At 68.4% G+C, this 24,616-nt stretch overlaps 1 protein-coding gene across 1 annotated transcript in view; it reads left to right on the top strand.

Moving 5' to 3' along the window:
- Window positions 1-1,666: 1,666 nt before the first annotated feature.
- The window catches only part of SPEG (striated muscle enriched protein kinase), a 132,940-nt gene continuing 109,990 nt past the window's right edge, over window positions 1,667-24,616 (top strand). Inside the window, exon 1 of the mRNA XM_089779589.1 lies at window positions 1,667-2,096. Within this exon, the coding sequence (XP_089635715.1) occupies window positions 1,667-2,096 (430 nt within the window). The remainder of the gene's footprint in view (window positions 2,097-24,616) is intronic.

The raw sequence follows: 24,616 nt of genomic DNA, 5'->3' as shown, positions 1-24,616 counted from the left end.
TGGGGGAGGCAGCCAATCAGGGGCCAGGAGGGCCATATAAAAGGGGCTACAGCGCAGCAGTGAGTTGCTGCTTGGAGCTGGAGGAGGAGGGATCGTGGCCTGGGCGAGCAGCAGGGGAGTGAGATGCTGGTGGCAGACAGCCCCGGGGTTACATTAGTGAGGGGGCACAGCCGGGGGGAGCTTCCCCCCCCCCCCAAAGGCTTTCAGTCCCGGCTCCGCTCCCCTTCGTGGCCAGCCACGGACTCTGCCCGCACGTGTGAGAGCCTGGTGGCGGGGCGTCCCTGCCAAGCGAAGCGGGCGTCTCGGGCGCTTCGCCACTCGCCTGCGTCTGCGCCCGCGGGGCCTGGGGGTTCCCTCCAGCTCACTGGTACAAGTGTGACAGGCCCAGAGCCCGGCCCGGCACCCCACGGAGGCCAGGCCCTTTCTCGCCACGTTCTGAGGCCTCGGCAGCCCCGTAGCGTGCGCCCGGTCCGTGGGATCCTGCTGAGTGTTGCCGTGGAAGGGTGCCACGTCCGTTCCCTGTCAGCTGGGGTGCGGCCAGCAACTTCCCCAGCCTGCATGGGGGAGGGGACTTGCGCCCATGGCCAGAGGCGGGGCCCCCCTTGCGTGGGGGCGGGGCTCCGTTTGGGGGGCACGTCCCAGCTGTAGCCCTAGGTTAGGGCGGCGCGGGCGGGGCCGGTGCCGTGGGCTGACGCCCTGCCTGAGGGGGCCCCGCAGGCCGCCAGAGCCCCGCCCCCCGCAGGGCGTTTTTACACACGGGGGCTTTGGGGCGCTCCTGGGGGGCTCCTCAGGGCTGGTGCTGGCAAGGCTGGGGGGAGGGGCTGGTGTGGGGGGCACAGCAGCAGCTGCCATGAGGGGTGTTTGTCCCCCCCAGCTGTGCACACACCTCAGCTGGGCCAGGCCCTGGGCTTGCAGCCCAGCCCCTGCCTAGGTCTGCCGCTCGTCCCTGCTCGACTCCCGGGCAGCAGGGAGCACGGCTGAGCCTGCCCCCCTGGAGCTCCCTGCGGCTGCCTCTGGGAGCCGGGCGGGGGGCTGAGCCAGGGAGCAGCTCCCTCTCCGCCTGGCGGCTAACGGGGGCCTGGCTCTGCCAGGGGAGCGGAGCTGTCTGGGGCTGTGCACTGGGCTCCGAGGGGGGAGCCGGCCAAGGAATGTGACACATCAGAAGGCAGCTGCTGCTTCAGGAGAGGGGCCGAGCCGGCTCGGCGGTGGGGGTGGGGGGGGGCGCCGGGGGCTGCGGCCGCGAGGGGCCCTGCCGGAGCAGGGGGGGCTGCGGGGAGCCGCACCCCGGAAAGCGGAGGAGAGGGGCTGGGTCGCGGAGCAGGGCTGGGGTTTCGTCCCCACCGGGTGCTGTTCCGGCTGGGCATGCGGCACGGGCCCCTCGACTTGGCTGGCTCCGCCGTGCAGGCAGCAACCTGAGACCTCTCCTAAAAATAACCCCCGCTCACCCCCGGAGCTGCGACCTTCGGGGCTTCGTCCGGCCCGAACGCCACCTGCGCCGGCCTTTCCCCCGGCCCCGCGCGCACAGCAGCAGGGAGCTCCGGCTGCGCGGCAGGAGGGAGACCCGGAGCCTGGGGGCTGCCCGCGGGGCCACCTGCAGCAGCTGGGAGCGGAGAGCCGGGAGCGCAGGCTCGGCTGGGCTGCAGCAGGGAGGGCCGAGCCCGGAGCCATGCACCGAGCCCAGGCGCAGAGCAACCTGAGCCAAGCGGGAGAGGAGGCCGGGGGGCTGGCGCGTGCGCTGGGGAGGCCTGGGGTGGCTCCCCCGAGTCCCGGCATCCCCCCGAAGCGCGCCAAGGTCGTGGAGGCGCCTGGCGCAGGAGCCGCTCGCCCCGCAGCCCCGGCCTTTGTGCGGAAGCTGAAGAACGCAGCCATCGGCACTGGCTGCGACATTCGGCTGCGGGTGGCCGTGGTGGGCAGCCCCCCGCCCCGCCTGCGCTGGTACAAGAACGAGGAGCCCATCTCCCCGCGGGGGGAGGAGTTCGGGAGCCTGTGGATCCGGGAGAGCAAGCCGGAGGACGCGGGCGTCTACACCTGCGTGGCCTGGAATGTGCAGGGGGAGGCCACGACCAGCGCCGTGTTGGCCATCCTCGATCTAGACGGTAAGGCCCGGGCGCCGGGGTGGAGGCCAAGACCCTGGAAGCCAGAGCCTGTCTGCACACGGGGCTTCCTGCCTGATGCTGAGATGCAGCTGCCTCTGGGGAGGGGCGTAACACTCGCTTCCCAGCTGCATGGCCCCGTCCTGGCCAACGTGGGGGAGCCGTGCGGGCCCAGAGCGGCGAGCGGGGGCAGGAGAGAGAGAGACAGCGCCGTGCTGTGGTTCCCGGAGCCCAGTGGTGCCAGCCAGACTCTGCAGCCTCAATGCCCCGGCGGCGGGCGGGGGGCAGTTGAGCCCCACATGGTGCCCCCCCCCGCTACAGCAGCAGTACGCAAAGGGCCGTCTGCAGAATGAGCCCATCCCCCCAGCGACTGGCCCTGGTCTGCACCCCGGCCAGGCTGCTGCACCTGGCACTGCCCCCCCCACCTGGTGCCTTGTGCCATGGGGGCTAAGCACCCGCCTGGGGCCGTGACCAGCTGCCAGGCAATGGAGCTTGGGCCCTGCCTATTGGCCTGTTACGTGAGGGCGGGGCACACGGGGGTGGGCGGTGCCCATTGGCCAGTAGCAGTGGGGGCAGGGCAGTGCATGGGCAGTGGGGGGGCGGTGCGTGGGCAGGGGCCATGCCCTGTAGTGTGGGAGCTGGGCCATTCAGTGCGGGGGGGGGCTGGTGCGGGGCAGACCATGTGGTGGGGGGGCCGTGCCATTCAGTGCGTGCGGGGGGGACAGTGCGGGGCAGTCTGTGTGGTGGCGGGCCGTGCCATTCAGTGCGTGCGGGGGGGACAGTGCGGGGCAGTCTGTGTGGTGGCGGGCTGTGCCATTCAGTGCGTGCGGGGGGATGGTGCGGGGCAGTCTGTGTGGTGGCGGCCCGTGCCATTCAGTGCGTGCGGGGGGGATGGTGCGGGGCAGTCTGTGTGGTGGCGGGCCGTGCCATTCAGTGCGTGCGGGGGGATGGTGCGGGGCAGTCTGTGTGGTGGCGGGCCGTGCCATTCAGTGCGGGTGGGCGGGGGGGACAGTGCGGGGCAGTCTGTGTGGTGGCGGGCCATGCCATTCAGTGCGTGCGGGGGGATGGTGCGGGGCAGTCTGTGTGGTGGCGGGCCGTGCCATTCAGTGCGTGCGGGGGGATGGTGTGGGGCAGTCTGTGTGGTGGCGGGCCGTGCCATTCAGTGCGGGTGGGCGGGGGGGACGGTGCGGGGCAGTCTGTGTGGTGGCGGGCCGTGCCATTCAGTGCGTGCGGGGGGATGGTGCGGGGCAGTCTGTGTGGTGGCGGCCCGTGCCATTCAGTGCGTGCGGGGGGATGGTGTGGGGCAGTCTGTGTGGTGGCGGGCCGTGCCATTCAGTGCGGGTGGGCGGGGGGGTGGGGGGGGACAGTGCGGGGCAGTCTGTGTGGTGGCGGGCCATGCCATTCAGTGCGTGCGGGGGGGATGGTGCGGGGCAGTCTGTGTGGTGGCGGCCCGTGCCATTCAGTGCGTGCGGGGGGGATGGTGCGGGGCAGTCTGTGTGGTGGCGGGCCGTGCCATTCAGTGCGTGCGGGGGGATGGTGCGGGGCAGTCTGTGTGGTGGCGGCCCGTGCCATTCAGTGCGTGCGGGGGGATGGTGCGGGGCAGTCTGTGTGGTGGCGGGCCGTGCCATTCAGTGCGTGCGGGGGGATGGTGTGGGGCAGGAGATGTCTGGGCAGGTGGCTGTGATTAAGGGCACCTTTCCCAGAGCCAGGCAGCCCTCCCTGTGGTGCCCTCTGGGCCCGGCTCCCCCTCGCTGCCTGGTGTCCCTGGACGCCTGACCCAAAGGGCTGGGGCAGCTGCCTTTGCTCGGTGGCCCCTTGAGCCCAGCTCAGGAGCTGCTACAGTCAGGCACTGCCCGAGGCAGCTGTGCGCGTTGCCCTCCCAGCCAGGGGCTGGCACCCAGCAGGAAGCCGCAGGGCAGCTAGGGGTGCTCAGTCTGGCTGGGCGGGTCGCTGGGGGGAGAGGCAGTCTCCTTGCATGACAGAATCTTGAATTAACGATTGATCGTTAATCCCTGGAGAGTCCCGGTGGGCTGGCAGCCCTGCCTCACGGGCTGCGAGGAGGGGTCCATGAGGGGCCGAGCGCTGGCGCAAGGCAGTGGAAAGTGGGGGCTGACACACTGCACGGAGGGGGCCGGTGGGACGTGGTGCTCCGGGCAATGGGCATGAGAAGGTGGCAGCTGGTGCTGGGAGGGGGCCGCGAGAGGGAGGGGTGGGTCAGTGCGGAGGCTGTGCTGCCCATGGGCCGTGGGGCCTGGGGTGTGGAGGGGAGGAAGGTGCTGGCTTGGGGGGCTCCTCTCGTGCCTGCTTTGGTCTGCAGGCTCCAGCGCTGCCAGAGGCGGGGAGGAAGCCGCTGGGTGCCCGACAGGCACAGGGACTGGCAGTGTGAGGGCAGCAAGGGGCAGAGGTTGGGGGGTGCACAGCGAGCGGCCATGCTCCGGGTGCCTCCTGGGCTGCCTGAGACGCTGGCCACCCGCTCGGCCCCGGCCTGGTGTGTGTGTGTGTGGGGGGGGGGTGTTGCCTGGGCAGCAGGGATGCCAGCAAGGGGGCTAGAGCCCCAGGCAGAGCTAGAGCCAAACTGGAAGCCCAGGCCAGGCCGTGCTGGTGGCGGGGGGCTGGTATGTGGGAGAACGTGTGGAATTGTTGCACTTAGAAGAAGCACCCGGGGTCTTTTTCAGGGGGAGAAGGCAACAGGCCACAGTTACTGGCCATCCATAGATCAACACTTGTCATGTGCATATGGCACCTCACACTCACGCTCTCCCTGGCACCTGCTGCGGGAGGGGCTCCCCTTCCGGTCTCCATTCACCCCCGTTCACCCCCACAGGGCAGTCGGGGAAAGGGGAAGATCCATTCTACTCCGAGCAAAAGACACTTTTCTTTACCTTAACTCAGGGGTCCCCAGGGCGGTGCCCACAGGTGCCATGGCGCCCGCCGGGGCATGTACGGGCGCCCGCCTAGCGCCGCCCCCGGGAGCGTGGCACATGCGCGGCCCCGCCCCCAGGCGGCCCGGCAGCCCCGCGCGGCGCCCGCCACCCAAAAAGGCTGGAGACGCTGCCTCAACTATTCCTAGGACCTCTAGCAGAAAGAGCTTGATCCCAAGTGTCTGTGGCGAAGATGGATACAAGGTTCCTCTTAGACAAGGTTCGCTAAGAAGGGTTAACTGGAAGCTCCAGCTAGAAGCACAAGACCTGTCTAGAAAAGGACTTACAAAGTTTCTCTTAATACAAAGTGATGTGAGAATGACACATGGGTCTCTGGAAATGTTAGAGATTTAGACTCTAATGGACTCCAGATCTCAAGGGATCCAAGCGCTTACAGGGCCGCTAGCGGGAGTATCTCCATGCTCCGAGAGCGTGAACCCAGCACGCGGGGATGGGAGCGGGTAACCGCTTACCCAGCGATGAAGAGGGGATTGTATTTGCTCTGCTTCTACTGCCCTGTGGTAACCCCGTCTGTGTGCCTCAGTTTCCCTGGGCACTGCACCAATAGCAAGATGGGGATGGGGCTTACCGTCCCAAGAGCAGCGGGGTTGGAAGGAGCCAGGCTGGAGCAGCCTGTGCCCGTGGCAGAGAGCCCCCCGCCCCGTTCAGTCAGTTAGCTCAGTCATTGGGCTTTCCAGCCCCACCAGCGAGGGGCAGATCAAGGCCCCAGGAGCGGGGCCAGTGAAATGTGAGGGGAGAGCGGAGGCCACCAACACGGCTACCTCACTAGTGGGGCGTCATCCGTCCCCGCAGTGCCTGGGCCCCGGCAGCTCACCTGGGGGCAGAGAACGGCCCCAGCGCCTCACACGGCTGCTTCCTGGCGCAGCTGGTGCAGGCTCCCGCCGGGGGGGGGGGGGGGGGAGGCGAGTCCTGATTCAGTCGGGGTGGCCTGGTTCGAGAGGTGACAGTGGCTGGACCACGTGGAAACAGGCCCCCAGTGGAATTCCGTGGACCTCCCTGGGGGGCACCTCACCCACCCAGCGGGGTGGCATGGACGCCAGCAAGGGGCGGCCCCAGAAGTGAGGAGGCGAGTTAAGCAGCAAGGAACAGGCAGCACCCCAGAGGGATCCCTGCCGGCTGCATGGACACGTCGCACCCCCCAGGCCCAATGGCAACGGAACCCGCCACAGGGTCACTGAGCGCGCCACGGAGACTGTCCAGCCACGGCCAACGGCTCAGAGCCAGGCCTGGGAGATCGGGGGGGGGGGGGGGGGGTCCTCCCAATGGGGCACTAAACCAGCTGCACGGAGCCCCTCAGCTACCCCCCTCGCCAGCAAATCCCCTCAGACACCCCAGTGCTCCCTGTACCCCCCAGCCCCCCCTCACGCAGGGGAGAGGTTCTAACCCATCCCCCACCTCCCCTCAGACACCCCAGTGCTCCCTGTACCCCCCAGTCCCCCCTCACGCAGGGGAGAGGTTCTAACCCATCCCCCACCTCCCCTCAGACACCCCAGTGCTCCCTGTACCCCCCAGCCCCCTTACACAGGGGAGAGGTTCTAACCCATCCCCCACCTCCCCTCAGACACCCCAGTGCTCCCTGTACCCCCCAGCCCCCCTCACGCAGGGGAGAGGTTCTAACCCATCCCCCACCTCCCCTCACACACCCCAGTGCTCCCTGTGACCCCCAGACCCTCTTCACACAGGGGAGAGGTTATAACCCATCCCCCCACCTCCCCTCAGACACCCCAGTGCTCCCTGTGCCCCCCCCAGCCCCCCCTCACGCAAGGGAGAGGTTCTAACCCATCCCCCCACCTCCCCTCAGGCACCCCAGTGCTCCCTGTGCCCCCCAGCCCCCCTCACGCAGGGGAGAGGTTCTAACCCATCCCCCCACCTCCCCTCAGACACCCCAGTGCTCCCTGTACCCCCCAGCCCCCCCTCACGCAGGGGAGAGGTTCTAACCCATCCCCCCACCTCCCCTCAGACACCCCAGTGCTCCCTGTGCCCCCCAGTCCCACCGTACACAGGGGAGAGGTTCTAACCCATCCCCCCACCTCCCCTCAGACACCCCAGTGCTCCCTGACCCCCCCCCCAATCCCACCATACACAGGGGAGAGGTTCTAACCCATCTCACCCCCTCCCACAGGACCAGCCCCAGTCCCAGGGCGATTTGCACCTCGACTCTCTCCCCAGGCGCTCGCAGGGCCCGTCCTGTGGCCTCTGCCGGCTCAGGGGTCATTAGGAGCGGGGGGAGCCTGAGGAAAGCACTTTCCACACACGGGTCCCCTCCTGCCTGGGGCAGGCTGAGCAGAGACGGGACCAGCTGCCGGGTTCACAGTCTCTGGGCTCGGCCTGTGTCAGGCTGGGCCGGCAAATCCTTCCCTGCTGGATCCCTAGCCTGGTGCTGCTGGACGGGGGCAGGCGTGGGGACCAGAGGGAGGCACCTCAGGGCCTTTCCCCCTTGCCCGTGCGGCGGGAAGCCCCATTCCTCGCCCGGGGCTGGCGCTGCCCAAACTGGGCTGCTCACGTGATCAAGTGGCCTGTGCGTGTCCCTTTCGGCAGGGCCTGGGTCGCTGCTGGTTCCAGGTCCCGGCTGCATCCCTCGGGTCTGTGGGCGACTCTCAAGGGGCAGAGTCCTGGCAGCGTTGCTGACTAGCTCAGCCCGACATCGCCTCGCCCCTCCCGGGGGGGTGAACATTTCAGTGCCAGCCCAGCGCCCGCAGTCACAGCGCCCCCCATACACGCACCCCTAGAATCACGGTAACGGCCCCGTACCCCAGTCACAGAGCACGGGCGGAGAACCGGGACAGGGCCGCCGCGGCCCGCCGGCCAGGCAAGAGAGCAAACGGCAGCGTTCAAAAGCAGAGGTGAAACCCTCGTGAGGAAGATGGAGAGGAGCAGAAACGCTGCCCAGTGAAGGCTACAAATACCATAAGAAAAGCCCAGAAGGAGTTTGAGGAGCAGCCGGCCAAACACTCCAAAAGCAACAGCAACGTGTTTAAGTCCATCAGCAGCAGGAAGCTGCTAAACAACACCGGGCCCCGGGCGATCGAGATGCCGAAGGAGCCCTCAAGGACGATAAGGTCATTGCAGAGCTAAATGAATTCTCTGCATCAGTCTTCATGGCTGGGAACGTCAGGGAGATTCCCACACCGGAGCCTTTCTTTGTCGGTGACAAATCTGAGGAATTGTTCCAGATGGAGGCGTCGTTAGAGGAGGTTTTGGAACAAATTGATCAACTGAACAGTAACAAGTCCCCGGGACCAGACGACATTCACCCAAGGGTTCTGAAAGAACTGCAATGGGAAATTACTGAACTATTAACTGTGGTTCGTAACCTAGCTTTAAATCAGCTTTAAAACAAAGGGAGTGCTTCACGCAGGGCACAGTCAACCTGTGGAACTCCTTGCCAGAGGATGTTGTGAATGTCCAGACTGTAACAGAGTTCAAAACAGAGCTAGAGAAATGAGTGGAGGTGAGCAGTCTCCAAGCGGTAGCTGTGCTAGCCTGTGGCACCGCAAGGTGTGTCTAGACTACACTTCCCTGTTGACAGAGGGATGCAGATCAAGCACATCGAAATTGCTAATGAAGCAGGGATTTAAATATCTTGTGCCTCATTAGCATAAACATGGCTGCCACTTTTTTTCGAAAAAACCGGCAGTCTAAACACGGATCTGTCGAAAACAAAGCCTTTTTTGGACAGATCCTGTAAACCTCATTTTTTGAGGAATACAGGATCTGTCGAAACAGGGTTTATTTTTGACAGATCCGCGTCTAGACTGCCAGTTTTTTCAAAAAACTCCATTTCGAAAAAAAGTGGCAGCCATGTTTATGCTAATGAGGCACGAGATATTTCAATCCCTGCTTCAATAGCAATTTCGATGTGCTTGATTTGCATCCCTCTATTGACAGGGGGATGCAGTCCAGACGTAGCCTTAGAGACTGACAAATACGCCATAGCATGAGCCCTTGTGGGTAACACCCACTGCGTCGGGAGCTTACAGATCCAGGGTGCATAGAACAGCAAAGGCAGTTACCTGTCCATTGTGGGACCGGCCTTAACGACACTAATTGAGTCGCGCTGGCCGTGTCCTGTCCTGTAGCTTTCGTTGTGGAAATGCGAGTATCAAAGGCAGGGGAAATTGCCTTTGTAGTGCGCCAGCCAGCTCAGGTCTCTGCTCAAGCCCAGAGAGACAGTGTCAGATTTGCTAAGGAATCCCAGTTCCACACTCCCTCTGCCTGGCTGGTGCCATCGCTTCGCAGGCCGGCTCCTCAGCCCCATTGCGGAGTGCCCAGGCAGGCTCCAGCGGTCCCCTGGGGGTCTGTGTCGCCCTTCCTGCTGCCTGATTCATGCCCATTGGCGCAGAGGCTGTGCGGGCGCAGGAGCCCGCTGTGGCTGACGTGGGTAGGTCAGTGCGGGGTGGCTCGTGTGGGAAGAGCGGGCTTGTTGCAGGGGGTGCCTGGCGCAGGGTGTCCGGAGCGCGCTGGGTGGCTGCTGCTGAGGGTTTGCTCCAGGCCGGGGGCAGGTGAGGCTGGGCCTGTGCTCGAGGGCTGGTTTTGCAGGCCAGGCTGCAGCTGGTGCAGGAGGCGCTGGAGGGTTGGAGCTGCCCAGGGGTGCTCTTATTTGCCTTGTTGGGCCTGCGCTGGAGAAGCCGACACCTGGGTACCCGTCCGGCTCTGCCCATCTGGTTCCTCACTTCCCCGGGGGCGGTTTGGGTTTAAGAGTGGCTGGGAGAGACCCTGGCGGTGCCTGTCTGTCTGTCTGTGGGACTGGGGCAGATCTGGCTGGACCGCAGGGCCTGGCTGCAGGCCATCGACCGGGTGCTGGCATGGTTGGTAGGTCCTGGTACGAGGTGGGGGGAAACGTGCCCGCCAGGTAACTGTGCTGCCGTGGGGGGTGGAAGTTGCAGAAATCCTGGTGGAATTCTACCAGGGCCTCCTTCCCGTGGGTCCAGCTGCTGCCTGTGTCTCAGTGAAGCAAGGGGGAGGTGGCAGCTGAGGAAACGTGGCTAGAGGACAGCCACGCAGACATTGGCGGGGGGCTGAGGAAACGTGGCTCGAGGGCAGCCACGCAGACATTGGCGGGGGGCTGAGGAAACGTGGCTCAAAGGCAGCCACGCAGACATTGGCGGGGGGCTGAGGAAACGTGGCTCGAGGGCAGCCACACAGACGTTGGCGGGGGGGCTGAGGAAACGTGGCTCCAGGGCAGCCACGCAGACGTTGGCGGGGGGGCTGAGGAAACGTGGCTCGAGGGCAGCCACGCAGACGTTGGCGGGGGGGCTGAGGAAACGTGGCTCGAGGGCAGCCACGCAGACGTTGGCGGGGGGGCTGAGGAAACGTGGCTTGAGGGCAGCCACGCAGACGTTGGCGGGGGGGCTGAGGAAACGTGGCTCGAGGGCAGCCACGCAGACATTGGCGGGGGGCTGAGGAAATGTGGCTCCAGGGCAGCCACGCAGACATTGGCGGGGGGGCTGAGGAAACGTGGCTCGCGGGCAGCCACGCAGACATTGGCGGGGGGCTGAGGAAATGTGGCTCCAGGGCAGCCATGCAGACGTTGGCGGGGGGGCTGAGGAAACGTGGCTCCAGGGCAGCTACGCAGACGTTGGCGAGGGGGCTGAGGAAACGTGGCTCCAGGGCAGCCACGCAGATGTTGGCGGGAGGGCATGTGGGTGCCTGTGGCCATGCTGCTGACTGGAAGGTGTAAATTGTCCCCAGCTGGAAGCAGCGGTGGGTGAGGACAGTCGGGGGCTCTGTAGCCAGGGCACAGGGGGTGTCCGTGGCACGGGGCTCTCGCCGGCCTGTGAGCCGCCCTCGTGGGGGCTGTGGCTGCAAAGCGCCCGTGGCCGCGGTGGCCGGGCCGGTGGTTCAGGGAGGTCGCTGGGGCTCTGAGTCTCCTTGGGACGCGGGGGTCTCTCTCCGGGGGGGGCCCAGGCTGCGAGGAGGAGCCCCGGGCCGGAGAACCCCGCTGTCCGGTGCCGAGAGGCTGGACCGCCTGGGCGGGGGTGCTCCTGTCCGGGCTGGGGGGGTCTGTGGAGATTTGGGCCCGAGCTGTAGCAGGGAGTTTCGTAGGTGGGTGGGGGGGGGGCAGTTTCTTTGGAGGTTGGGTCCATCAGTGAGCCAGGCTGGCAGGGAGGGGTCCCTGGCCTCCGTGTGTCGGGGGCTGGGGCCGGGCGACAGGGGAGGGTCACTGGATGGGTCCCTGTCCCTGTCCCTGTCCCGTTCCCTCCCTCTGGGGCACCGGGCGCTGGCCGCTGCGGGAGACGGACACCGGGCTGGGCGGGTCTGGCTGCTCGGGCGTGATGAATATTGAGCCTGGAGAGCGGTAACCAGGGGGACCCTGGCTCTGTGCTGGGCCAGGGCCGTTCCCCACGGTCGTCGATGGTCTAGGAGGCTCGGAGCTTCGCCAGCGTGTGGCCAAAGGGCCCCTGGGCGTAGCAAGGGAAGTCGCGACCCGGGGGCTGGAGCCACGAGGCCGACGTGCTCCCGGCTGGCGTCGCTGCGGCACGGGCCTTGGGGGGCCGCGTCTGGCCGCTGGGCCGGGGAACCCAACACGCCCCCAGGCCTCTGGGCCATCGGGCTGCGAGGCTGGAGGGAGACGAGACGGTCTCTGACCCAGCCTGCTCCTCAGAGGCCTCTCCCACGCGCCCCCCGGCCTGGCCAGACGAGAGCGGGAGGCGGGCGGGCGCGCTCGGCCCAAGCGACGGGGCTCTGCTCGGCCTGGCTCTCCAGGCCCCGTCTGACAAGCGCCGCCCCTCGCGGCTCAGCCTGGCTCCTCGCTCCCGCCCGGCAGCCCCGGCTTGGGCAGGCCGGCCGCACGGGGAGCAGCGCATGCCGTGGCCCGGGGCCTGGGCCAGCCGCCCGGCTGCCATGTGATCGGGGCCTGCAGCTGTCCAGTCAGTCACGCCCCCGCCCCTGCCCGGGGCTCGGGTTTATTTCTGCCGCGGAATGTGCCAGCCCCTCAGATTCTAGCAGGCTCCTGTGTCACACGCAGGCCGAGGCCGGGCCGGCCCGCGGGGTAAATATAGCACCGGCTGCGCTCCCCACGGCCCGGAGTGCTCAGGCCTCTGGCTAGCTCGGTTCCCCGGCCCGCCCTGCTCCAGCCGTGTGCAGGTCCCTGGCTCCGGATCCCTCTCGCGCCCGGAGACGCTGGGCTGAGGCAGAGCCCGGGGCTGGTGGGCACGGCGGCGGTGCCATGGTGCCCGGGGCGACCCCAAAGCCCCACGGGAGCGTCGCGGGGCCCGGGATGGGTCAGCGCATCCGTGCGCAGAGCAGAGCTGGAGGGCCAGGGAGGCCGGAGTCCACGTGTCCCAGCCTCAGCGGAGACCGGCAGACACCATCGCAGGCCGAGGCTCATGGCAGAACGGAGTCCCTGGGGCCCACACACAGCCAGGTGCACGAGCCGGATGGCGCCACAGGCCAGCTCAGTGCTGGGCGTGAGCACAGACAAGAGGCTGCCACGACCAAGGCCAGAGTCACCCGCAAGCAGAAGTGGAGCGTCCAGGCAGCCACACATGGCGTAACCACCGGGGGCCCTCACGGCACTGCCGTGGGACACGTGGGCCCAGCCGGGTACTGCCGGGGTGCTCACGGCGCTGCCGTGGGACACGTGGGCCCAGCCGGGCACTGCCAGGGGCGCTCATGGCGCTGCTGTGTGACACGTGGGCCCAGCCGGGCACTGCCAGGGGCGCTCACGGCGCTGCTGTGCGACACGTGGGCCCAGCCGGGCACTGCCAGGGGCGCTCACGGCGCTGCTGTGCGACACGTGGGCCCAGCCGGGCACTGCCAGGGGCGCTCACGGCGCTGCTGTGCGACACGTGGGCCCAGCCGGGTACTGCCGGGGTGCTCACGGCACTGCTGTGCGACACGTGGGCCCAGCTGGGTACTGCCGCGGTGCTCACGGCGCTGCTGTGTGACACGTGGGCCCAGCCGGGCACTGCCAGGGGTGCTCACGGCGCTGCTGTGCGACACGTGGGCCCAGCCGGGCACTGCCAGGGGCGCTCACGGCGCTGCTGTGTGACACGTGGGCCCAGCCGGGTACTGCCGGGGCGCTCACGGCGCTGCTGTGTGACACGTGGGCCCAGCCGGGCACTGCCAGGGGCGCTCACAGCGCTGCCGTGTGACACGTGGGCCCAGCCGGGCACTGCCAGGGGCACTCACGGCGCTGCCGTGCGACACGTGGGCCCAGCCGGGCGCTGCCAGGGGCACGTGTAGCGGGAACACATGGCACAGCAGCACTTGCTCATACAGACAGACAGACACTGTCCCACGCCCCGTGGCCAACCGGCCTGTGACCGACATCCCAGCCATGGCAGGATGTCCCCAGTGTTAAGGCCAGGCCGCTCTGCTTTGTGCAGACTTCCTCGGGCTCTGCTCGGTTGCTGGCTCTGGTGGCGCTGTCCCTTCCCACTGGGCGTGGGGGCCACGCTCGGCCGGGTCTGGTGACAAGTGTTCGGTTCCGACTGGGGCTGGCCTGCCCCCAGCCGCCAGTTTGCCCTCGGCCTCCGTCCTGACGGGGACGCAGCATCTCGGGGACAGCCGAGGGCAGCCGCGCCCCTGGCCGCCGCACGGATGCTGTGTGCAGTCCTCGCTCGGGCACTCGGGCCAGGCCGTTACAGAGAAGCAGCAGGCCCATTCGGACAAGGTGCCACGTTGCCCTTAAGCCCCGTCACCGCCCCGGCCCTCCCTGGAGTCAGCTGTGGACACACTGGTCTGGCTGGGGCAGCGCGGGGGAGGGAAAGGCCCTTTCTGCTCCCGGAAGGGGGCTGCAGGGTACACTGAGGCAGGCCACTGTCCATAGCACTACATAGCTTCACGGCTGCAATACGACGCCCGCGGCACTGAGCCAGGCGCACAGCGAGTCCGGCAGGGCTGGGAACAGCCAGGGCAGCACAGCAGAGGCAGAGAAGGGCTCCCGGCCCTGCTCCTGGGGCCCAGAGGGGTGGGGGCACTGCCCAAAGCCCTGCCCGCAGGCCCGTGGGTTGTATCCTCTGGGCCCGGGTGTGAACAGCAGAGCGGCCAGGCCAGCCCAAAGGCCCATCCAGCCCAGTGTCCTGTCTGCTGCCAGTGGCCAGGCCCAGGTGCCCCGGAGGGAGGGATCACAACAGGGAATCTCTACAAAATCCCGTCGCCCATTCCCAGCCCCTGACAAACAGGCCAGGGACACCATCGCTGCCCAGCCTGGCTAAGAGCCATTGCTGGACCTGTCCTGCATGGATTTACCTGGCCCTTGTTTTACCCTGTTAGTCTGGTCTCCACAACTCCCTCTGGCAGGGAGTTCCACAGGTTGGCTGTGCATTGCATGAAGAAAAACTCCCTTTGCTTTGCTACCTGTTCATTTAACGTGGTGCCCCAAAGTTCTTGTGTTGCGGGAACAAGTCCATCACTTTCCCTTAGTCACTTTCTCCTCACCAGCCATGATTTTACAGCCCGCTGTCCTACCCCCGAGGCTCCTCTTCCCTAAGCTGAAACGTCCCCGTCTTTTCAGTCTCTCTTTGTAGGGCCCGTTCCAGCCCCTCCCCCTTCCTCTGCCACTGCCCAGAGCTGAGTTTTGAGATGAGGCGACTGCGGCGGGTCAGGGCCGGGGTGTTGGTGCTCGGGGCTTGCTGCACTGCGGGGGCTCTGGGCTGGGGCGTGGATTGCTAGTGTCCGTTCTAGTGCCTGACGTGTGCCAGCCCTGGCCCAGCACCGGGGGGCTCTGCCCGGCTGGCTGTGCTGGGGTGGGCTGGTGGCCCTGGCGGGCCGTGCGTGGAGCTGCGAGGACCCATGGCTGGAGGTGTCCCCGGGGCCGGGTGAGGGTATGTGAGGAGCTGCAGTGGCGCTGGCTGTGTGCATGGGGCAGGATGGTGTGAGTGGGGCTGGGGGAGCCAGACTGCTCGGGGGTGGTGTGGCCCTGCGAGGAGAACAGTGGGTGGGGACTGGAATAGGTGGGGGCAGGGGCCTGGCACAAGCAGGGGCTGGCAGGGGTGGGGGAAGGGGCTGGCACAGGCGGGGGCCGGGTGGGGATGGGGGAAGGGGCCTGGCACAGGCGGGGGCCGGGTGGGGATGGGGGAAGGGGCCTGGCACAGGCGGGGGCCGGGTGGGGATGGGGGAAGGGGCCTGGCACAGGCGGGGGCCGGGTGGGGATGGGGGAAGGGGCCTGGCACAGGCGGGGGTCGGCTGGGGATGGGGGAAGGGGCTGGCACAGGCAGGGGCTGGCAGGGGTGGGGATGGGGGAAGGGGCTGGCACAGGCGGGGGCTGGCAGGGGTGGGGGAAGGGGCTGGCACAGGCAGGGGCTGGCAGGGGTGGGGATGGGGGAAGGGCCTGGCACAGGCGGGGGCCGGGTGGGGATGGGGGAAGGGGCCTGGCACAGGCGGGGGCCGGGTGGGGATGGGGATGTGGGAAGGGGCTGGCACAGGCGGGGGCCGGGCGGGGATGGGGGAAGGGGCTGGCACAGGCGGGGGCCGGGCGGGGATGGGGGAAGGGGCCTGGCACAGGCGGGGGCCGGGTGGGGATGGGGGAAGGGGCTGGCTCAGGCGGGGGCCGGGTGGGGATGGGGGAAGGGGCTGGCTCAGGCGGGGGCCGGGTGGGGATGGGGGAAGGGGCTGGCTCAGGCGGGGGCCGGGTGGGGATGGGGGAAGGGGCCTGGCACAGGCGGGGGCCGGGTGGGGATGGGGGAAGGGGCTGGCACAGGCGGGGGCCGGGTGGGGATGGGGGAAGGGGCCTGGCACAGGCGGGGGCCGGGTGGGGATGGGGGAAGGGGCTGGCTGGGGCGGGGGGCCGGGGGCTGGGGGTGGGGGAAGGGGCTGGCACAGGCGGGGGCCGGGTGGGGATGGGGGAAGGGGCCTGGCACAGGCGGGGGCCGGGTGGGGATGGGGGAAGGGGCTGGCACAGGCGGGGGCCGGGCGAGGGTGGGGGAAGGGCCTGGCACAGGCTGGGGCTGGCGAGGGTGGGGGAAGGGGCTGGCACAGGCGGGGGCTGGCAGGGGCGGGGGGCAGGGCTGGCCATGGGGCCAAATGCAGGGCCAGCCCGTCCCCAAGGCAGGTGCCACGGGCAGAGGGGAAGAGCCGCCCCTCCCCCCAGCTCTCCGGGCACCCGGCCTGCCCCGGCTTCTGGGGTGGGGAGACCCCCGCTCCTGCCCTGCCCCCTCCCCCCACTTTCCTCCCGTGCCTCCCCCCTCCCCCCCCTCCGTGTGTCGGGGGCGGAGGCAGCGCCCCCCGCTCGCGGCTCCCTGCGCACGCTCGGCGGCTGGCTCGGGGCGCGGCCGGGGAGCCGAGCCGGGCCGGGCCGGGCCGGGCCATGCCGAAGCGCTGGGGCAAGTCGCGGTTCCAGGTGAGGCCGCGGCCGGGCGCTCTCCAGGGTGCTGCGCGGGGCCGGGATGGCGCCCGAGGCCCTTCCCCCCCTGCCCCGGCCGGGCGCCGCGGACAGAGCCGGCCCCGGGGTCCCCGCTGGCTGGGCCGCGGCCCGGGGGCGGCCGGACACTGCCGGAGGGCCTGGCAGAGCAGGCGGGTGCGCAAGCCCCTGGGCCTCCCGCGCCCAGGGAGGGGAAACTGAGGCAGGGCGCGGGGAGGGTCTTTGCCCCGCTCTCTGGCCTCGGCACCCCGCCCCCGCGCGCTGGGCCCTGCGGCCGTCCAAGGCTCTGGCCCAGGGCGGCCAGGCACGAGGATGCATGGGGGGTGGGGTTCAGCCCCATCTCCAGCTCCGCCCTGGGCCCAGCCCGGCTCCTAGAGGGGGGTCTCGCCCTCAGCGGCCTGCAGGGCCCAGCCCCTCCCTGGCAGGTGTGTCCGACCGGCTCTTCCATATCCCCAGGGACGGAGACTCCACAGCCCCCGGCAGCGTGTCCCAGTGTCACCCCTCGACGGGCCCTAGTGTCCAACCCACACCTCCCTGCTTGCCCTGGGCAGGGCAGGGCTGGGCCCGGGGGCAGAGCTGGCCTGCGCAGGGCCCGGGCTGTGGGGGGGGGTTGCTAGGGCGGCTGCCAGGCCTGGCGCTGGCTGTGGCTCCCCAGCCCCGGGGCGGGTGGCAGGGCAGGGCTGGGCCCAGGGGCAGAGCTGGCCTGCGCAGGGCCCGGGCTGTAGGGGGGGGGGGTTGCTAGGGTGGCTGCCAGGCCTGGCGCTGGCTGTGGCTCCCCAGCCCCGGGGCGGGTGGCAGGGCAGCCGTGGGGGAGCCAGGAACGTGCCCTCGACTGCGTGTTCATGTGCCAAGGGCGGGACGATCCATCGCCAGGGAGCGGGTCTGCTCATCCGTCTTCCTGGGCCTGGAGCCGGGCTCCCAGCCAGCGGGGAGGGAGCCCAGAGCACATGCCAAGGCTGCCGGGCCACCACGGGCTCCCTGCACAGGCCGGCCCAGCAGCGTTGCCAGCGCAGAGCCGGGCAGTGGAAGGGGCCGGGGTGGAGGCTCCGCCAGGCCGGGGAGCGGTCCCGGGGGGTTGCCCCGTCACCCCTGTGCCTCGCATTGCAGGCAGGGCCAGGAGCCGCTGGCTGCCCGGCTTGCAGTGTGGCCGGGCCAGTCCGTTGCCGTGTCCTGGCGAGCCGCCGGTCTCCCTCTCCGATGTGCCACTGGCCCCTTCAGCTGCCGGCCCAGAGACACGGGAAACGGCCTGGCCGTGCCGGGCTCGCACCCACCCTGCAGCCGCTGCGCCACCCCGGGAGGGAGCCGCGACCCGTCCTTGCTGCTGCCCAGGGCAGTCTGTGTGTGTGGCTTCCAACAGCCGCCCCAGAGCCACACGTGGCCAGGGAGCCGTGGCTGGGCCCAGCCTGCCAGGGAGCAGCCACTCGGTGGCCAACCCGTCCTGCACCGTACCCCCCTCCCGTCCCCGGTTCTGCGCTGCTGCCACCGTGAGCACGTGGTGCCTGACGTTGGCTCAGGGTCCTTGATATGAGAGGGAAGCCGGGAAGGGCCAGGACCTGACCCCCGCGGGAGCCTGCACCCAGCCACTCGACAACGTGATCCCCTCGAGTCCCAGCCAGGGCCCAGTCAGCTGGATGTGCATGTGCGCTGGGCGGCGTCGATCGGGGGTGTGGGTCTGGGCGGCGTCGATCGGGGATGTGGGGCTGGGCGGCGTCGATCGGGGGTGTGGGGCTGGGCGGCGTCGATCGGGGATGTGGGGCTGGGCGTCGTCGATCGGGGGTGTGGGGCTGGGCGGCGTCCATCGGGGATGTGGGGCTGGGCGGCGTCGATCGGGGGTGTGGGGCTGGGCGGCGTCGATCGGGGATGTGGGGCTGGGCGGCGTCGATCGGGGATGTGGGGCTGGGCGGCGTCGATCGGGGATGTGGGGCTGGGCGGCGTCGATCGGGGATGTGGGGCTGGGCGGCGTCGATCGGGGATGTGGGGCTGGGCGTCGTCGATCGGGGGTGTGGGGCTGGGCGGCGTCGATCGGGGGTGTGGGGCTGGGCGGCGTCGATCGGGGGTGTGGGGCTGGGCGGCGTCGATCGGGGATGTGGGGCTGGGCGTCGTCGATCGGGGGTGTGGGGCTGGGCGTCGTCGATCGGGGATGTGGGGCTGGGCGGCGTCGATCGGGGGTGTGGGTCTGGGCGGCGTCGATCGGGGGGGTGGGGCTGGGCGGCGTCGATTGGGGGGGTGGGTGCCGGGCCGGCGTCGATCCAAGGTGTGGGCACTGGGCTGGCCGGCGTCAGTCCGGGACATGGGCCGGTGTCAATCTGGTGTGTGGGAGCTGGGTTGGCGTTGATACAGGGCATGGGCGCCAGGCCGACTTCGATCTAGTGTGTGGGCACCAGCCCAGCATTGATCCGGGGCGTGGGCGCTGGGCCGGCGTTGATCCGGGGCGTGGGTGCTGGGCCGGCGTTGATCCAGGGCGTGGGCGCTGGGCCGGCGTTGATCCGGGGCGTGGGCGCTGGGCCGGCGTTGATCCGGGGCGTGGGTGCTGGGCCGGCGTTGATCCGGGGCGTGAGTGCTGGGCCGGCGTTGATCCGGGGCGTGGGTGCCGGGCCGGCGTTGTTCCGGGGCATGGGTGCCGGGCCGGCGTTGTTCCAGGGCCTGGGCGCCGGGCCGGCGTTGTTCCGGGGTGTGGGTGCTGGGCCGGCGTTGATCCGGGGCCTGGGCGCCGGGCCGGCGTTGTTCCGGGGCCTGGGTGCCGGGCCGGCGTTGTTCCGGGGCGTGGGCGCCGTGCCGGCGTTGATCCGGGGCGTGGGCGCTGGGCCGGCGTTGATCCGGGGCGTGGGCGCTGGGCCGGCGTTGATCCGGGGCGTGGGTGCTGGGCAGGCGTTGTTCCGGGGCCTGGGTGCTGGGCCGGCGTTGTTCCGGGGCCTGGGTGCCGGGCCGGGGTTGATCCGGGGCGTGGGTGCCGGGCCGGCGTTGTTCCGGGGCGTGGGCGCCGGGCCGGTGTTGATCCGGGGCGTGGGCACCGGGCCGGCGTTGATCCGGGGCGTGGGCGCTGGGCCGGTGTTGTTCTGGGGTGTGGGTGCTGGGCCGGCGTTGATCCGGGGCGTGGGCGCTGGGCCGGTGTTGTTCTGGGGTGTGGGTGCTGGGCCGGTGTTGTTCCGGGGCGTGGGTGCCGGGCCGGCGTTGATCCGGGGCGTGGGTGCCGGGCCGGCGTTGTTCCGGGGCGTGGGTGCCGGGTTGGCGTTGTTCCGGGGCGTGGGTGCTGGGCCGGCGTTGATCCGGGGTGTGGGTTCTGGGCCGGCGTTGATCCGGGGCGTGGGTGCTGGGCCGGCGTTGATCCGGGGCGTGGGTGCCGGGCCGGCGTTGTTCCGGGGCGTGGGTGCCGGGCCGGCGTTGTTCCGGGCGTGGGTGCCGGGCCAGCGTTGATCCGGGCGTGGGTGCCGGGCCAGCGTTGATCCGGGCGTGGGCGCCGGGTTGGCGTTGTTCCGGGGCCTGGGTGCCGGGCCGGCGTTGATCCGGGCGTGGGTGCCGGGTTGGCGTTGATCCGGGGCGTGGGTGCTGGGCCGGCGTTGATCCGGGGCGTGGGTGCCGGGCCGGCGTTGTTCCGGGGCGTGGGTGCCGGGCCGGCGTTGTTCCGGGGCGTGGGTGCCGGGCCAGCGTTGATCCGGGCGTGGGCGCCGGGTTGGCGTTGTTCCGGGGCCTGGGTGCCGGGCCGGCGTTGATCCGGGCGTGGGTGCCGGGTTGGCGTTGATCCGGGCGTGGGTGCCGGGTTGGCGTTGATCCAGGCGTGGGTGCTGGGCCGGTGTTGTTCTGGGGTGTGGGTGCTGGGCCGGCGTTGATCCGGGGCGTGGGTGCCGGGCCGGCGTTGATCCGGGCGTGGGTGCCGGGCCGGCGTTGATCCGGGCGTGGGTGCCGGGCCGGCGTTGATCCGGGCGTGGGTGCCGGGCCGGCGTTGTTCCGGGGTGTGGGTGCTGGGCCGGCGTTGTTCCGGGGCGTGGGTGCCGGGCCGGCGTTGATCCGGGGCGTGGGTGCCGGGCCGGCGTTGTTCCGGGGCGTGGGTGCCGGGCCGGCGTTGATCCGGGCGTGGGTGCCGGGTTGGCGTTGATCCGGGCGTGGGTGCCGGGCCGGCGTTGTTCCGGGGCGTGGGTGCCGGGCCGGCGTTGATCCGGGGCGTGGGTGCCGGGCCGGCGTTGATCCGGGGCGTGGGTGCCGGGCCGGCGTTGATCCGGGCGTGGGTGCCGGGTTGGCGTTGATCCGGGCGTGGGTGCTGCGTCCATTCGTGCTATTTTGCGGGTTTAGGGAAAGGGCCTGGGGCTGTTTCCGCCGCGCTCCGAGCTCTGCCATGTTAGCCCTGCGCCAGCTCGCCAGCCCCAGGTCGCGAGTGCGTCCGACCGGCTCTGGTGCCATCACCCCCGAGTGCTCTGCCTTCGTTGCACCTCAGTCTCTCCCCGCTGCCGGCTGCCCCCCGCAGGCCCCCCGGCTCCGCTGGGCCGGCTGCCCCGGTGGCCAGTGGGCTCCTAGCTGTCTCCATAGGGGCTGTGGGCGGGTGTGGGGCACGGGGGCATTTTCTCCGGGCATGTAGCTCTCGGACAAACAGCTGGTGCTGGAGAGCGGGGGCATCGCCCGCACCAGGGCCTCGAGCGCCTGGTGGTGGAGACGTCTCTGGTGACGCCTCTGGGCCTGTCCCTGCAGCCTGTGCATTTGGCAGCAGGCGGGGGCTGGGCACTGGGTCGTCCAAAGGGCGGTGCCAAGCCTGGGGCAGACCCACTGCGCTCCAGGCCCCGCCTCTGCCCCCCTCCTCCACCCGTGCCCCAGCGGTGTGGCCTGGATTAGCGGGGTCTGGCCCAGCCTCGCCTGCTCCCCGGCTCTCCAGCACCCGCGCTGAGTGCAGGGCCACTGGGGGGCACACGGGGGCTGAAGCTCCGGCTTTGCTAGCTGGGGTGGGCTCGGTGCGCCCCATCGGGAGGGGGGCCGGGCACCAGGGCAGCTCTGCACCTTGTGGGCACTGCAGAGTGCACCCAGCTGAGGGCCGGGGCCCAGGGCCCAGGGCTCTGCTCCCTGCACAGCACGCAGACGGCACCCCCGAAATGGCACGAACAGACTCCACCAGCCGGTAGAATAGAGGTGGTTTATTGCCTCTCCAGGATACAGCACAGCACAGATGTCACCAGGTTACAGGGCAGGCCTAGGATGCCTCAGCCCCCCTTGAGATGGGGGGGGGTCTCGGCTTCTAAACCCCCCAGCCTGTTGCTGAGGCTGCTTCCTCCATGCTCCCAGACAGAAACTAACTTAACTCCTCCAGCCCTGCCCCCCAGCCAGGGCAGCATCCACCTTCCTTTGGTTCTCCCCATGGGGGGTAGCTGGTCAGACCGGTTGAGAGACCCTCTTTGCATAGTGACTCACCCCCTGCCCTGCTGGGCTGTGGTACCGGCGGCAGCCAGTGGGGTTACCACAGACCCATAGAAACCAGCAAGTTCCCCCCCACTACGTCACAGGTACACACACACATGGCGAAGGGATGTACATGCACATGTGCCCAGCTACATGCATCAGGTAATTGCGTGTGCACGTGAGTGTGGTACGGGTGCATACGGTGCAGGGATGCACATGCACACGTGCCTATCTATGTTCATCAGTAACAGTAACAGGCACATACAGCAATGGGATGCACATGTACGTGTACCCTGCTACGTGCACCGGTATCTGTACGTGCACATGGATGTGGTACACGAGCACACAGCACAGGGATGCACATGCACGTGTCCCCAGAACACGCAGTGATGTAACGTGCACAAGCGTGTCACAGGCCCTGCCGACACTGGTTCCGGCCAGCCTTAACTTCGGTTCAGGGTCCGCTCAGTGTGGACGTGCTATTTTGAAATAGATTTTGTGTGTAGATGCGTTATTTCGAATTAGCTTAATTCAAATGAACTTTTTCAAATTAAGTTAATTTGAATTAACACTGTAATGTAGACGTACCCTAGGAGGGGAGGCTGAAGGAATTGGGCTTGTTTAGTTTGGAAAGGAGCAGACTGAGTGGGGACAGGAGAGCAGTTTTCAAGTATCTAAGGGTCTGTCTACACTAGCCCCCTAGTTCGAACCAGGGTGGTTAATGTAGGCAACCGGAGTTGCAAATGAAGCCCGGGATTTGAATTTCCCAGACTTCATTTGCATAAAGCCGGGCGCCACCATTTTTAAATGTCCACTAGTGCGGACTCCGTGCCCGGGGCTCCACGCGGCTCCACGCGGCACGGACTAGGTAGTTCGGACTAGGCTTCCGTGTAGCCGCGGGCACGGAGTCCGCACTAGTGGACATTTAAAAATGGTGCCAGCCGGCTTTATGCAAATGAAGCCCGGGAAATTCAAATCCCAGGCTTCATTTGCAACTCCGGTTGCCTACATTAACCACCCTAGTTCGAACTAGGGGGCTAGTGTAGACAGACCCTAAAAGGGTGTCACAGGGAGGAGGGAGAAAACTTGTTCCCCTTGGCCCCTGAGGACAGGACAAGAAGCAATGGGCTTGAACTGCAGCAGGGGAGGTTGAGGTTGGACGTTAGGAAACACGTCCCGCCTGGCAGGGGGTGACACTGGGATAAATTGCCTGGGGGGGGGTGGAATCCCCATCTCTGGGGATACGGAAGAGCCGTTGGACACACCCCTGCCAGGGATGGGCCAGACCAGCGGTTCCCAAACTTTCTGGCATCACGCCCCCTTTTTTGATTTTTGAAAAACCCTCCCCCCTCCCCCACCAAATAGCAGCAAAACTTGTTGAGCAAAGCCATGGGCTAGCCGGTGCCAGGTCCTGCTCCGAGGGCAGGGACTCCCGCGGGGCTCTGTGGCCGGGGCCCCTGGCCGGCGCAGGCTCTCTGCGGTGCTCTGGCTCCGGGGTAATGCTCGTCTCCGTTCCTTTGCAGAAAAGCGGCCACGTGCGGCGGTTCGGGCGCTTCACGCATGGTGCGTTGTTCCTGGGACCCCGTCTCCCCCCAGCCCCGCTCTGCTGGCAGCCAGGACTTGCAATGGGGCGCCCAGGCTGGGCTCTGGCAGGGAGCGACCCCTCTGCCCGGCGGGAACCAAGGGGCACTGCGCAGCCCCGCAGCTCCCCGAGGGAGTGGGCCCGCTGGCCCTGTTGCTGCCCCAGCGCGGAGCCATGTGGCCGAGGGGCTGCTGGGCAGGGCCGGGGCTGGTGCTTGGGCTGCATGTGCCCGTGTAGGGCACGTGGGCAGAGCTGGGGGGCAGCTCCCTGGGAGCGGGAAGGCTGGGGCCAGGTGGGGCAGGGCGGCCTGTGTGTCATCTCCCATCCCGGCTGCCTGGGGTGACTGGGCAGGGTTGTGGCGGGAGGTGGATAGTGGGGCTGGCGGGCAGGTCTGGGGGCTGGTGCTGCCGGGGCCATGCTGGGGTTGTGCTGTGCCGAGGTCATACTGTGCCGGGGTTGTGCCATGCCATGATGTACTGTGCTGTGCCATGCCAGGGTCGTGCCATACCATGCCGTACTGTGGTCGTGCCGTGCTGTGCTGCACCATGGTAGTGCCATACCGTGCCGGGGTCGTGCCATGCTGTGCCATACTGTGGTTGTGCTGTGCTGTGCCACGCCATGGTAGTGCCGTATCGTGCCGGGGTCGTGCCATGCTGTGCCATACTGTGGTTGTGCCGTGCTGTGCCACGCCATGGTAGTGCCGTATCGTGCCGGGGTCGTGCCATGCTGTGCCGTGCCATGGTAGTGCCATATTGTGCCGGGGTCATGCCATGCTGTGCCGTACTATGGTCATGCTGTGCTGTGCCACGCCATGGTAGTGCCGTGCTGTGCCATACTGTGGTCATGCCGTACTGTGCCAGGGTCATGCCGTGCTGTGCCGTGCTGTGGTTGTACCGTGCCATACTGTGGTCTTGCCGTGCTTTGCTGTGCTGTAGTTGCGCCATACCATGCCGGGGTCATGCCGTGCTGTAATGTGGTCTCGCCGTGCTGTGCCATGCCATGGTTGTGCCATACCATACCGGGGTCATGCTGTGCCGTGCTGTACTGTGGTCTTGCCGTGCTGTGCCGTGCCATGCTGTACTGTGGTCTTGCCATGGTTGTGCCGTGCCATGGTTGTGCCGTGCCATGCCGTACTGTAGTCTCGCCATGCTGTGCCGTGCCATGGTTGTGCCGTGCCATGCCGTACTGTGGTCTTGCCGTGCTGTGCCATGCCGTACTGTGGTCTTGCCGTGCCATGGTTGTGCCGTACCATGCTGGGGTCATGCCATGCCGTGCCATGGTTGTGCTATGCTGTGCCGTGCCATGGTTGTGCCGT

Source organism: Pelodiscus sinensis, chromosome 7 (assembly GCF_052426305.1).
Source record: "Pelodiscus sinensis isolate ZL-2025 chromosome 7, ASM5242630v1, whole genome shotgun sequence".
NCBI classification, from domain to species: domain Eukaryota; kingdom Metazoa; phylum Chordata; order Testudines; family Trionychidae; genus Pelodiscus; species Pelodiscus sinensis.
The sequence above is the reverse complement of the archived record's forward strand: the minus strand, read 5'-3'. Positions and strand labels throughout refer to the sequence as shown.